Source organism: Glycine max, chromosome 4, assembly GCF_000004515.6.
Source record: "Glycine max cultivar Williams 82 chromosome 4, Glycine_max_v4.0, whole genome shotgun sequence".
In the NCBI taxonomy this organism is placed as follows: domain Eukaryota; kingdom Viridiplantae; phylum Streptophyta; class Magnoliopsida; order Fabales; family Fabaceae; genus Glycine; species Glycine max.
Window position 1 is genome coordinate 46,219,693 of NC_016091.4, and position 15,304 is coordinate 46,234,996.

Here is a 15,304-nt window from a genome sequence, read left to right on the forward strand (position 1 = left end):
GTAAGGGACTTAAAAATGTATTATTGATGGTTCCACCAAGGGATCTCCGGGATATGTTGGTAGTGGAGAAATTTTCAGGGACCATAAGTGATTTCTTAGGTGGTTTCTCTGTTTATGTTGGGATACAAAATGCATTTGTTGCTAAACTTCACGCGGTTATTTTGGATATTGAAATTGCCCACCAGAGGGGATGGCATAATTTGTGGCTGGAATCAGATTCACAATTGGTTATAGCTGCTTTCGAAAATCCAAATATTGTGCCTTGGGAAATCCGTGGCAAGTAGAGAAATCGCTTGATTCTTTGTAAGGACATGATTTTTGTTTATTCTCACGAATGTATATAGGAAAGGTAATTCTTGTGCGGATAAGTTAGTTACTTTTGGAGCAAACTAACACACTTTTATTTGGTGGGATTTTGTCCTAGCTTTTGTTAGGAGAGATTTTTTCGATAATAGGAATCTTTTGCCTATCTATAAGTTTTGGTCTAGTTGCTACCATGAGGACATGCATTCCTTACATTTTACTAAAAAAAAATAAGAATGGTAATTTATTTAAGTTACTAACTATTCATGAAGTATCATTGATAATAATTATTAGAAAAATTAACAAATTCATCACACATAAATATTTATAATTTAAAAATAGTATTAAAGTTCTTTACACTTAAAATACATAGAACATTTACAATTTATTTTACTTATTCTAAACAATTTACTGGGGAGCACTCGTTTTGATAGACTATCCAATGACTTTTGCTCATTTAACCATTATTTTTTTATGATCAAAAGAGGCTAAAAGCCCAAGAAACAACTGAGAGATAAACCAAATTTAGCAAAAAGATCTGCTACAACATTAGTTTCTCGAAGGACAGCACACCAAGAGAGATCTTGTGCTTGACGACCCAACTCCAAGATGGAAGAAATAATAAGAGACTCCTCTCTAGAATCAGATGAACCATGCAAAATAGCAGCTATAGCAACTGTTGAATCTGATTCAATGATAATTTTGAGAAATCCTCGTGCTAATGCTATCCTAAGTCATGATAAATGACCCAAAGTTCTGTCTAGATGACAAAATCAACTTCAATATCTATGCTGAAGCCCGTAATAAAATTCCCAAAACTTGGAAATAACCCATTTTTAATTCCCATTTTGTGATTACTTTTAGTCCTTCATAAAAACAAAAAAAGGGTAATAGGGGACTATAAAATTATATTTAAATTCGAGAGATAAAAAATAACTTAAGCACAAATTTAAGAGATTAAAAAGATATTTAAATCTAAAAAATAATTCATCATTTTTAATAATACTTATTTCTAAATATACCAAAAAAGTTAATATAAAAAATATTTCAATTCCATGGTTTGATTAGTTTATTAGAAAAAATCGAAATGATTGTGATAACTTGAAAAAAAAAGGGAAAAATAGAGTTTCCACATATTTACCTTAAACCCTGAGTTAAAAGAAACAGAAAAGTAGACTGAAATGCTAATTATTTTAATTTTAAAGATTTTAGGTCCAATATAATTATTTAGTCCTATATTGATAGTTGATAAATTTTTTAATAATTATATGAATTATCGAATTCATTTAATGATGTAAGGAAGTGCCGTTGTCGTTCTATGCCTAGTCTAAAACAATTTTATGAAACATTATATTAAAAAAAAGGTAAGTGGTCATTATTTCACACACGTATGAATTTAATGTTTATAAATTATACTTCTAATTGTTTTTACATCATCCATCAACAAAAAATAAAAAGTTAAAAGTTAGTAAAATTTAATATATATGATAATTAATAATTAAATGATAATATAAAATTATTATGTTTTAAGTGAATTGTTTTGTATTATCTTTACATAGACTAATTGTTCTTTTTATATTTAAGATTAAATGTATTTTAAGTCCTTGTACATATAAATCAGTCTAATTTTTAGTTCTTGCAAGCTGTAAAAGTTTTTGTTACCATTCCAAAATTTTGAGTGTTTTTTCTCCCCTTATCATTAACTCTATATGATTTGTTGGATCAAATCTTAATATATTAATAGACAATTAATATACGTTTAATTTAATAGTATTTTTCTAATAACAATAATTTAAATCCTAACCATTTACGAATAATAATTTAAATCCCAACCATATCCAAATAATTAAATGCGTATACTTTTCGGATTATTTCCTTTAATTGCTTCATTAAAATTCTTGTACATAGCAAATTGCACTGGTTACAAAAATAACTGCTACTTTTTTTTAAGACTAAGATTAAAATATACAAAACTAATTTTTTAAGAAAATATATATTTTCTAAAAAAATAGGAAATTTTTATCTCAGAAAAATCTACAGCTAATGGGCAATAAATCAGAAGGAAAAATTACATTAAGATAAATATAGCTGAATATTAAACTTCACCGGGAATTTTTTAAAGATATAAATTTTATTTTAACAAATACCGTATAAAAAAAGGAAAGTATATCTTTTTTTTTCATTATATCATGCGAGATACATTTTGAATGAAAATAAAAATATTTAATATTTTCCTTTTAATTAAGTAGGAAAAATCATTAATATATTAATTACACAACTATTCAGGAAAAAATATTTTTTTTAAAAGGTTAGCAATTTATTATGATTTTCTTTGAGATAAGATTGTAACTAATAAATTCAAATAGAATTTAAAAAATTAAAACTTTCAAAATAATTAAATGCATTTTTATTTTAATAGTAATTTCATTGCCAAATATTTAAAGGCGCCAATGAAGTAAACGTATCTAGTAATTACTTAAAAACTAATAAATATTTGTTTAATTTTCAACAATATTTTTCACTAAATTTCTAATATTTTTTTAGGTCAAAAATTATAAATGTTTCTCAACTTATTAAATAAAAAACTAATCTCATTTATGGTACACGATTGTCATTGATCCAAGATAATTTTACAAAAAATCAAACAAATATTTTTTAGAAAAACAAACATAATTCTCTTCCTAAATTTCTAATATGTTAACATTATTTTGACATGATATTTTTCTATTTTATTCCTTGTCTAGTCATTTAATTGAAATTAAGTAATAATTTAAAAAAATATATTATATATATATATATATATATATATATATATATTCATTAAATTATAAATGTTTGACATGCCTAGACTTCAACAAGATAATATAAGATAATATATCGAATTGAATACACACGTTCAATACCAAAAGGCTATAAAAATAAAATCACCAAACCATAAAACATATGAATGTGTGCAATTAAATTATTTCATTGGTTAGTAGATATGCAAAAGAAAAACAGTTCCATTGTGAAAAAAACAGTTTCATCATTTGAATATAACAAATTTGATATATATATATATATATATATATATATATATATATATATATATAATGATTGGAATATATTTAAAAATAGAGTAAATACTTTCTTATTGTTCACAAAACATTATCTTAGAAGAAAGCATTTATGGAAATTTTTTTTAGAGAAAATATTGAAAGTAGCCATTAATCAATAGAATTGTATAAAATTTTCCTAAATGAAATTTTACAAGAATATAGAAACCCAACTTCCCATCTTAAGCTCAATACACATGCCTGCATCCAATATAAAGAGGGGTTTCAACTTGTTGTTTTTCACTGTAAAAAAAAAAGTTTTAAGCATATTATTATTATAATCCACACTACTCCCTGCACCTATTTATTATCATTTTTTTAAGATAAGATTGTAATTAATAAATTTGTTAAATAGAATTTAATGAATTAAAAGTTAGTAATTAATTATCATTTTTCTTCGAGATAAGAATGTAATTAATAAATTTGTTAAATATAATTTAATGAATTAAAATTCAAGGTATTAATAAATTACAATTTTAAAAATAATTAAAATTTTCACTTAAATAGTAATTTCATTACCAAATATTTTAAGGACACCAATAAAGTAAATGTATCTAGTAATTACTTAAAAATAAATATTTGTTTAATTTTTAATGATGTTATTTTTACTAAATTCCTAATATGGTAAAAAAAATTCACTTAATATTTTTCTATTTGTTCATGGACTAATAGTTTTTCTTATGTACATTGGTAGTAATGAGGATCGAAACCATCCATCTACTATAAAACCCTTGCTATCAGATGACCCTAGTGAATTAGACTAATAATTTAAGCCATCTTTAGTAGTAAATTAAATTAAATTAACTTATTATATACATGCTTATATGCTGAAAACAATAATAAATCACATGTGAGTAAATACATGAACAATTTATTTTAAAGACAAATTTTTTTTCTTTTGAATACGGGTACGTTATGAGAATCCATTTAAAACATTTATATAACCATTATTTTGTCGCATGCATATACCATTATGTATCCTGGGATTTTATGATGCACAATAACTATAACTACAAAATTAAATAACTATGGAATTTTAAAAATTAAATAACAAATGTTTTTCAGTTATACCTTAAAATGCTAAATGTGTATTTAAAACTAGGAAAATAAAATAGCAAGTACTTAGATTAATTAGTGTGGGTTATTTCAATTTATCCATTAATCTTGAATTAAAATCTAAAAGTATATAATTGTATTAAATATTTTTATTCAAGCAAGTGCATCTCTTGCATGTGTTTTTTGAAATCAATATATTTTCATTGTCGGAAACTAAAAACTTTGAAACTAAAAAGACAACTTTGACACCGACTCTCAAAGCTTAAAGATTATCAAAGTGATTTTACCTCTTTAAACAAAATATTTTTCATACAAATAACACATTTGGAAAACCAAAAAATTAAAAAGTATAATAAAATCACCAGTAATTCACAATAAAACATAGATATGTGTATAGATGAATTATTACATTAAGCTGGTATTCAAGCAACACTAAAAAAAAAAAGAAACAGATTCATGTTGGATAAAATCAAAAAACAAAACGAAACGGTTTCATTATTTGAATGTAACAAACCTGACACCTGATATTATAATAATAACAACACATTAAATTATATTTTTAAAATACAAATATTATTTTTTTGTGAATATATTAAATTTATTTGAAACCATTATCTTAGAGGAAACATTTATGGAAAAGAGTTTTAAAAAAAATACTGAAAAAGTAACTGTAATAAAAGTATCCATTAGTGAATAAATTTGCATAAAAAATTCCCAAACAGAATTTTACAAGAATTTAGAAAGCCCCACTTTCCAAGTTTCCATGTTAAGAACACACAGACTTGCATCCAATAAAGAGAGAAGCTTATCTTGTTATTTTCCACTGTAAAAAAAAAAAAAAAACAAGTTTAGTTTGAAGCTGCTTATTATTAAAACACACTATTTCTGCGCCTATTTATTCTCCCTCCTCATTTCTAGTTTTCATTTTTTAATTATTATTATTTTTATTTTTTTTGTTTTTGTTTTCAAAGCCAACTAACACCCTTTTCCTTTCACTTTCTCTGTCAGAAGACTAAAAAAACACCTCTGTTGTTGCCTTGTCCGTTTATTTTCTCTCCAAACCAGAGAGCGACCGCCGGCGAGTCTCACCTCGCCGGAAATTCGCTCTTCCTCGCCGGAACCTCCATTTTTCCCTTTCCTATTGCGCTTGCTTTTTCTTCCCACCGGCTCCTTCAAGAGGAGCCGTTTCCGTGCAATAGTTTTGTTGCTTCTTTTTTTTTTTCGTTTTCTGAGCGCCTGAGATTGCAATGCAGAGGGAAGGAGGTTCCTGTCGCGGCAAGAAGCGTGGGATCTCTCGTTTCTGAAATTCCTATGATGTGGAGCGTTTGAGAGATTCGTTTTTTTCTTCTTCTTTTTTTTGTCTCTTTCTCTTTGTTCTCGAGTTTCTGGATGAGGAGCGCGCTGAATTTTGTGGAGGAGAAGTTTTTGTGCTAGCGAGGGCGTGTTGAAATTCAGAAGGTGTGAATTTGTTTTGTTAGCTTGAGAAAAAAAAAGTGCTAATTATGGTTTGTGTTTATGTGTGTTTCTTTTTGCTTTTTTTTTTTTTCTGGTTAAATGGTTTTTTCTCTTTAGTGGAAGTGGTTTTTATGAGTTTATGGAGAGATGAGAATCTCTTTGGTGTTCATGTTTTTGATCTGCTGGTGTTTTCAGATTATGGCCTCTCTGAAATTTTGTTCTTTTGTTTTTATTTTTTCTCTGGATCTGTTAGTGTTTGAGGCTTTCCCTGTGAAATTCCCTCTCCATATGTGTAATTTTGTGATAGAACCAAGGTGTAGTGATATAAATTTAAGTTAAATGCTTGTTTTTTTTTTTTTTTTTGGTTTGGGAAAAAAAGGGAGAGTTGTGGTTACAGTTGAATGGGATTTTATTTTTGTTTTGTTTTAATTTCCATGGATAGTTTTTGTTTTTAATTTTTTAAGTTTTTTGTTAAGCAAATGGCCTAATAACCGCATTAGGTTGTTAGTAGGTAAGCATCGAGCTTCTTTCTTCTCCTAATACATCCTTCCTTCTGGTAATGTATAGTTGAAGATGCAACTATTTGTGGCTTTGTTTTCCACTGCTCTTTTTAAAATTTGCAATTGAATATTTGAAGTGCTTTGGTAGGGTTTTCATTAGTCCATTTTTTTGTCACTTTTTTTTGTGGTGGTGATGTTAGTAAAGTTCCAATTGTTATGATAGATGATATTTTTCTGGGTCTGAATTTTTCTTTCTGCCTGTAGCAGTTATGTATGATATGAAATGCGATGTTCATTGTTATCAGTCCTTTCCTATGACAAGGGAATGACCTTGAATTTCTCGCAGATGTCGCACATAGAGCTTGACGAAAACTAACAAGGAAGGAGGTTTTCAGGATGCCTTCTGAAATAATGGAGAAGAGGGGTGTTTCTGCCTCATCTCGCTTTTTGGATGACATTTCCTATGTTTCTGAGGTAATTATTAATGTAACTGTCTAAGAATGGTTTGTTCTAATTTATAATGTGACCCTCAACAAGCTAATTGTTATTCTAACTGTCTTATAATGTTTTTTTTTATAATGATTATCAGTTCCAAGAACATTTTACAGCCTAAGACTTCGGTTTTCTTTGTCATTTTGTTAATCAATTTGACCTGTATGCATGGCCTCAATGCTATTGCCTTTTCGACAATTGGTTTTCTAAACATGCGTTAAACTTTTATGGGCAGAAGAATACAGGATTACGGAAGCCAAAATTTATTCATGACCATTTTCTACAAGGTGAGTTCAATCAACTAATTATTATTTGTTCAAAATGGTTTGTATATCTTGTGCTGATTTACCTGTGTATCAATTGCATCCTTAATGCCCCAAATAGATTCACTAACAGATAGTTAAGATTCAGACCTTTTGAGTGAACTGTTTACACTCCAGTTTAGAAATTGGCTAGTAGCTATCATTGAGTTTGAACGTGTGAACTTTTTGAAGAATCTTTCCATATATGTTTCTGTATACCTTATTTTTGTATATTTCAAAGCAATATTTCTCTCAATTTTTGTTTCAATTTTTTATCAATGTTTTGTTTGCTTTTAGAATTAATGATTGTCAATGTTGCTAACTAGTATCCTTCATACGAGTAATTATCTTAAATTCTAAAACTGGTATATTTATTTCACTTTATGGTGATTGGTGATAATACTTGTTGATTTGTCTTTTTTAGCCCATACACTTCTCACTTTATGCTGAAATCAATATGTAATTTTTATTTTGCTTCTGGAATAATGAATATCACTAATCAACGTTGCAAATTGACATCATCTAAAATTAATGTATTTTTCTGTTTGTGGTGACAATGTAATTGCTGCAAACCTATATAAATTGCTGATAAAAAAAAAAAAACCTATATAAATTAATGTTTTATAGTGAATGTATAAATTCAATACCTTGTTCTCACAACATTTTGATTGTGGTATAGCTGGGATAATTAATGATGATTTCATGAATTTAGATGCTGTGCTCTGCTGGACTGAAGCTTATTTATGATTTTGGTATAAATATTATTAAGAATTTGCTTTTATTTTAATTGTGCTAATTTTGAATGTAGTAATAATGTAATATCTGCATGTATCCATATTTATGTTTGTTTACCTATGTTCCATTAATAAGCAGTTCATCTGCTGAACATGTAACTAATTTCTGGATAAAGTAATTTCTATATTCAAATTTTCAGGGAAGAGTGAAATGGCTGCATCACCTGGCATCATTTTTAATACTTCGTCACCCCATGAAACCAATGCAAAAACAGGCTTGTTAATGTCTCAAACTACTCTATCTCGTGAAATTACAGAAGACCTACATTTTGGCAGAGAAGCAGGCAATATAGAGATGCTGAAGGATTCTACCACAGAATCATTGAATTATCACAAGAGATCATGGTCTAATGTGCATCGGCAGCCAGCATCTAGCTCATATGGTTTAGTTGGGAGCAAGATTGTCACCAATGCTGCCTCACGGGAAAGCAGTCTATTTTCAAGCTCATTGTCTGACATGTTTAGCCAAAAGTGTAAGAATTTGTTTCATGGATGTTAATATAGTTGCATGCATGTGTTATGGGTATTGTAGCATAATCAAATTCTGGTTGCTTTTACACTTCGTAATATTTTAGATATGAGTTTCTGTTGCATTCATTTGCTTGTGTATTTGTCATTAGCAATTTAGCATAGAAGAATATATGCTTGCTATCTTTTGTAATGTAGAAGGACAATACCCTCACCAAACCCACCACCAAAAATATAAAACTAAGTAAAGTTATCTATTTGTTTTAGGTTTTGTGATTATACTTTAGTTCTGCTCATGTGTCACTGTGTGTATATATGTATATCTTAATGCAGTGAGGTTATTGGGGAATGGAGTGCTGTCTGGTCAACCCATTACTGTTGGTTCCCTTCCTGAGGAAGAACCATATAAATCTCTCGAAGAAATTGAGGCTGAAACTATTGGAAATCTCCTTCCTGATGAAGATGACCTGTTTTCTGGAGTCAATGATGAGTTAGGATGCAGTACTCGCACTAGAATGAATGATGATTTTGAAGATTTTGACTTGTTCAGCAGCAGTGGAGGCATGGAATTGGAAGGAGATGAACATCTAATTTCTGGAAAAAGAACCAGTTGCGGGGATGAAGATCCTGATTACTTTGGAGTTTCTAAAGGAAAAATTCCTTTTGGTGAACAATCTTCTAGAACACTTTTTGTTAGAAACATCAATAGCAATGTAGAAGATTCTGAGCTAAAGGCTCTCTTTGAGGTGAACCTTTATTCTTTTATTCTGGCGGATGCTATCTTAGAATTTTCATGAAACATTTCATACCACTAATAATGGCATGTAAATGGACTATTTTGTTTGTTCCAGCAATATGGAGATATCCGAACCATATATACTGCCTGCAAGCATCGTGGATTTGTTATGATTTCTTATTATGATATAAGGGCAGCACAAAATGCAATGAAAGCACTTCAAAATAGGTCATTGAGATCTAGGAAACTTGATATACATTATTCAATTCCAAAGGTATCATTATTAATAACTTCTCATGCATGCATAATTCCTTTTTCCTTGTCATTTTGATAAAGTTGTTATTTTTATTCTTCATCATATCATTTATTATTACCGCCATATGTTTTGCTTGTTCAATTGCTTGCATGCCTGTTTTTATGGTTTGCTTATAGATATATCTTGATTTGATGACATGTCAGGGCAATTCTCCAGAGAAGGATATTGGCCATGGTACACTGATGATATCCAATCTTGATTCATCTGTTTTGGATGATGAACTAAAACAGATTTTTGGGTTTTATGGAGAAATTAGAGAAGTAAGTCGTTCTTGTTGGTTTTCATCCATTTTTGGTGTTTGTGTTTTAAAATGATACAAGCATTCTTAAATATTGTCTCTGTAATTGCAGATCTATGAATATCCACAATTGAATCATGTCAAATTTATTGAATTTTATGATGTCCGGGCTGCAGAAGCTTCTCTTCGTGCATTAAACGGGATCTGCTTTGCTGGGAAGCACATTAAGCTTGAGCCTGGTCTTCCCAAGATTGCAACATGGTTGCTGTTACCGCTTCTTTTTTATTTTCAATTTATTTTTTTCTCTTTTTATATCAACTTTTTCAACTGTTTTCTACTTTTTTAAATGTGCGAATCTTAAAACATTGTTTTGTAAATGAAGTCTTTTATTTTGGATCTTCATATTTATGCTCACCACCTTTAATAGTATCCTCACTTTGTAGAGTTTGATAGAGTGTAAAGTTGTTATCAACCACCTTGATGGAAAAATTACATCTTGACAATTATGCAAACCTTGCTTTTGTAGTATGATGCATCAGTCACACAAAGGAAAAGATGAACCTGATGTTGGTCATAGTCTGAGTGACAACATATCCTTAAGACATAAAGGTATAATTTTTGTCTGCTTTCACTTGTCTTTTTTCCCTCATAAAGCTAAAATGTTCTTGGTCTCACTAGACATAACTTACAGCAGGAGTGTCATCTGGATTTATTGCATCTGGTAGCAGCTTGGAAAATGGATATAATCAGGGATTTCATTCTGCGACACAGCTACCTGCTTTTATTGATAACTCACCGTTTCATGTGAATTCTAGCATTCACAAGATCACAAGAGGGGCATCTGCGGGAAAAGTATCTGGTGTTTTTGAGGCCAGTAATGCTTTTGATGCTATGAAATTTGCATCCATTTCGAGGTTCCATCCTCATTCTTTACCTGAATATCGTGAAAGTTTAGCTACTGGCAGTCCTTACAACTTTTCAAGTACCATTAACACGGCTTCCAATATTGGAACTGGATCGACGGAATCATCTGAAAGCAGGCACATTCAGGGAATGAGTTCAACTGGGAACCTAGCTGAGTTTAATGCAGGAGGTAAGTTTAATGTGCTAAGAAAGCCTCATGTATATGCTTCCTTTATTTGCAGCAGTTTTGAAATGTTTCCTTGTCTATAGAAAATTCTGATAAGGAATCAATTTGTTGCAAAGGTTGAACTTATTGTTCACTTTAAATGGCATCCTAGGAGTTTGAAACCTTATAATGAAGAGCTTGATTGTTAATTTTAATGATGATGCCAGCCTAGGGTTTTCAATATTTTCATTCTTCTAATAACACCCAAAAATAATAATTGTTGTTTAAGAGCCAGACTATTGATCTATATGAATCTAGACTTGCCTGTCCGAGTATATGAGATTTAAGCATTCCAAATTGTAAATTGGTCGAGGTCATTTTTCCTACAAGCTTGTAAGTGGTAGAAGGTGCTGGGAAATTTTAGGCTGAAGCGATATCTAATATGGATTTAATAGTTCTATATTTGAATGCTGGTATGTAACCTTTTTGTTTGATTTTGGACCTTCAGGAAACGGAAACCACCCCCATCATGGACTTTATCATATGTGGAATGGGTCCAACTTGCATCAGCAACCTTCTTCAAATGCCATGCTTTGGCAAAAAACACCATCCTTTGTTAATGGTGCATGTTCTCCAGGTCTTCCACAGATACCCAGCTTTCCTAGAACACCACCTCATGTTCTTAGAGCATCACATATAGACCACCAAGTGGGATCAGCACCAGTTGTTACAGCCTCACCCTGGGATAGACAACATTCTTTCTTGGGAGAGTCACCTGATGCTTCTGGTTTTAGATTGGGTTCTGTTGGAAGTCCAGGCTTTAATGGTAGCTGGCAGTTGCATCCTCCTGCTTCTCACAATATGTTTCCTCATGTTGGTGGGAATGGTACAGAATTGACGTCAAATGCTGGGCAGGGCTCTCCTAAGCAGTTGTCACATGTTTTCCCTGGGAAACTTCCCATGACTTTGGTTTCTAAATTTGATACTACCAATGAACGAATGAGAAACCTCTATTCTCGTAGAAGTGAACCAAACACTAACAACAATGCTGATAAAAAACAATATGAACTTGACCTAGGCCGCATTTTACGTGGGGATGACAACCGGACAACACTCATGATAAAAAATATTCCCAATAAGTATGCCAATTATCTCCATATCTTTTTTGTGCATTTTTGCTGCTTATGCTGTTATCTTCTCATCCTTACTTCACCAAAGAATGTGATTATTAGTTAAATAAGCAATTGCTTATTTGGCTTGTCCGCTTTTCATGTTGGTGCATTAACCATACAAGTGCCCTCTCTCTTTTGCTTGCTTACATGCCTAAATAGCATATACTTTTTACATAACAGATTTTACAAAATTTGAATAACAATTTTTAAAAACAAGCAAATTCTTTTGCACTGGTCTTTCAGTTTGTCTCTTTCATTTATATTTGTTTAAATATTTTTGGCAGGTATACTTCAAAGATGCTTCTTGTTGCCATAGATGAGCAATGTCGAGGAACTTATGATTTTCTGTATTTGCCAATTGATTTCAAGGCAAGTATTTATTTGGACTTGCTAGTTGATTGATTCTTTACTTAAATGAAGTAATCATAAATATGTTTCTAAGTCAATTCTACAAATGGTTGCAGAACAAATGTAATGTTGGCTATGCATTCATCAATATGATCGATCCTGGACAAATTATTCCATTCCACAAGGTTATTTGGAAACCCTTATGTAATACTAATTTGATATAATTATCTGTGATTTGAATTCTGAGTTCATCTGATTCTTTTTGTTTCTAAGAGTTGATATATCTAATAGATAAGGAATATTGTACAGGCTTTTCATGGGAAAAAATGGGAGAAGTTCAACAGTGAAAAGGTAGCAGTACTCGCCTATGCCCGAATTCAAGGAAAATCTGCTCTTATTGCTCATTTCCAGAATTCAAGCCTGATGAATGAAGATAAACGGTGCCGTCCTATTCTCTTCCATACAGATGGCCCAAATGCTGGTGATCCGGTAAATCAGCTTGTTCTTTAGTTGTAACTATTTTCCTTTTGCTAACTACAATGTATTATGGAACTACTATATCAGCTTGTTCTTCAGTTGTAATTGTTTTCCTTTTGCTAACTACATTACTACAATGTATTATGGAACTACTATAGGACCAGACTACTAATATTCCTCTCACTGATATTTTATTCCGTAGATCTGGTTTTACTGATGATACATTAATGTTTTGGGCTGATGCAAGTAAAGTGGGAGCTAATTATAGGCTTTCTCACTTCAAAACTTTTTTGCCTGATGTCTAATATTAACATCCATTGGGTGTGGCAAGAAAGAGTTTCTTGAAGGAATATTTCCCCGATGATTATTTGACTTACACATAACAACTAAAGCATTATGTTTCTGACTTGAGTTGGTTTTAATGGCTACAAAATGCAATCTATTAGTGTGATTTTAACTGTTTCTAGCATTATATGCATTTAACAAACTGGGCTTTCCATTAAAAGAATATATATTGGCTTGCAACCTAATTGTACTATTGGTACCTGGTTCTTCCACTGATATTATATACCGAGACAAAATTAACCTAATCTGTCTCTGCAGGAGCCTTTCCCCTTGGGTAACAATATTAGAGTGAGGCCTGGAAAAATTCGCATTAATGGTAATGAGGAGAATCGCAGCCAAGGGAATCCTTCATCTTTGGCAAGTGGAGAAGAGTCCGGGAATGCAATAGAATCTACATCGAGCTCTTCAAAAAATTCTGACTGATTTAGCATCATGATCTAACAGTTCAATGTTGCATGTGATATCAACTCCAAGACTGTATATTTACATTATCTTTTTGTTCGATCGAGCAAGAGGAGTTGGAGCTGGTAGGAAAGGGGGCTCAAAATTTTTTCCTATAGAGGAGCCTTGCAAGAGTTTTTGGAAGTTGAGGTACATAACCCGAATGAAGTCACTGATTCTATTGTTTTCCGTTATTTTCCTAAAATTTTGCATGGAGTACTGCTACCATCCTACAACTTTAGAGAATGGCCTAACTGAAGCTTAAAATTTTGGCTAGCTGTGAATGGACAATGTGACACTTTGCAGTTTCCTTGTGATAATGTGCATCATTGTGGGTTTCAAGGGTTCTTTGCTGATTTTGTTTTCATGGTCATCTTTGTTGTTCATATGTAATTTTGTTCCCTTATATTCCCGGGCATTGGTATCCTTATGGGTTTTGTTGTCTATATAATGGATTTTTGAGGAAAAACATTTAAATGAAACATTTTCTTCGGTGGTGGTAGTATTCAGATATTTCTGCTTCGCTTGTTATTTCTGTATTCTTTTATCAGTGCTTATACACCTGTTATGCATGTCAGGGTTCTAGTCATTGATTAGAAAAATGCTTAATTCAGCCTTAGTTACATGCCACTAGCAAATGCTGTTTGATAATAAAGGTTCCTGAGTCATGACTATATTCTTTGACAGAGAAAAAAATTGAGTATATATAGCAATTGGTTAGATAGATTTCTCTATAAACATTTAAAAGAAAACAAGAAGGTAAAAATATTCAGTTTCTTAATAAACTAAATTCAGTTTATCCATTTAACTTTTGGAGAAGTTAAATGAAAAGAGTTTCTATAAAAGTTAAGTGCATATGCAGTAAGTTTGATTACTATGAAGTTATATATATTTTCTTTGAAGTTTGATGATCATAAAGTTTTATTTTATATATGTATGTATATTTCAAATGACTGTTTAGACGAAGAAAACTAATGGTACAAATTTTCTGTTCACAATCACATACGTTGGCATTTATTTGTACGCAAGTGACTGGTGAGCTTTATGGCATGACTAGCAGTGGTACATTTGCTGCAACCAGACCTGATGAAATGAGATTTGTTTTCTGTCCATAGATATCTGGCTTTTCTTATCATGATAGTGACTCATCATTTTCCGAAGTTTCAAGTCTCAACATGTATTTTTTTTTCATTTTAATTTTTTGACCATAAAGTGAAATCTGTTGAAAAAGTAGTGCAATGGTATCTACAATTCCAATATATGTGTCTGCGCAGTGCGCACAAACTTTACAAAACTAACCAGTGAGACATGATTTTGCACTTTTGCCTTTTGGTTTCAAGAGTCAAGACTACTAACCACGAGGACCTTTCATTGATTAGCACAAAATGTTGTATATTATAGAGAATAACGCCTCTTATTTTGATTTCATAAATACTAATATATATATACTGATTTGAGAAAACAAAGTTGAAACAAAAATCTGGATTGCAACTTTTAGGATGAAAGTACAATAATAATAGTTGAAATTGAAATAAAACATATGTGCTTGTAAAATAAATTATGAATTATTAAAATTTAGTTGTTAATTTCTTAATCAATGATTCTAATTTCACACTTTAATTTTTAAAATACATTATGCATCTTAAATGAACCAATTATAAAAAATTTAGGCCTATTCAACATGAGATAAAATAGAT

At 30.7% G+C, this 15,304-nt stretch overlaps 1 protein-coding gene across 3 annotated transcripts; it reads left to right on the forward strand.

Moving 5' to 3' along the window:
• The first annotated feature begins 5,411 nt into the window (after positions 1–5,411).
• On the forward strand, positions 5,412–14,116 carry LOC100797616 (protein MEI2-like 1). 3 transcript variants are annotated; one of them, XM_006578667.4, is made up of 15 exons: positions 5,412–5,912; positions 6,756–6,883; positions 7,137–7,188; positions 8,138–8,470; positions 8,799–9,211; positions 9,317–9,475; positions 9,661–9,777; positions 9,868–10,016; positions 10,282–10,364; positions 10,447–10,848; positions 11,333–11,963; positions 12,281–12,365; positions 12,461–12,529; positions 12,654–12,833; positions 13,425–14,116. In XM_006578667.4, exons 2-15 carry the CDS (start codon positions 6,806–6,808, stop codon positions 13,587–13,589), a joined length of 2,916 nt encoding a protein of 971 aa, XP_006578730.2. In that variant the 5' UTR covers positions 5,412–5,912; positions 6,756–6,805; the 3' UTR covers positions 13,590–14,116. The 3 variants fall into 3 exon arrangements, with proteins under 3 accessions (XP_006578730.2, XP_006578732.2, XP_006578731.2); XM_006578669.4 differs by having other exon boundaries at positions 7,140–7,188; XM_006578668.4 differs by having other exon boundaries at positions 5,413–5,912; positions 10,450–10,848.
• Positions 14,117–15,304: the final 1,188 nt, after the last annotated feature.

Bases quoted from the DNA above. Each gene is read 5' to 3' on its own strand.
- LOC100797616 (XM_006578667.4), top strand. From the start codon at position 6,806: ATGCCTTCTGAAATAATGGAGAAGAGGGGTGTTTCTGCCTCATCTCGC. The intron at 10,017-10,281 runs GTTGCTGTTACC...TTGCTTTTGTAG, and splicing joins CTTCCCAAGATTGCAACATG to TATGATGCATCAGTCACACA. The intron at 10,849-11,332 runs GTAAGTTTAATG...TTGGACCTTCAG, and splicing joins AGCTGAGTTTAATGCAGGAG to GAAACGGAAACCACCCCCAT.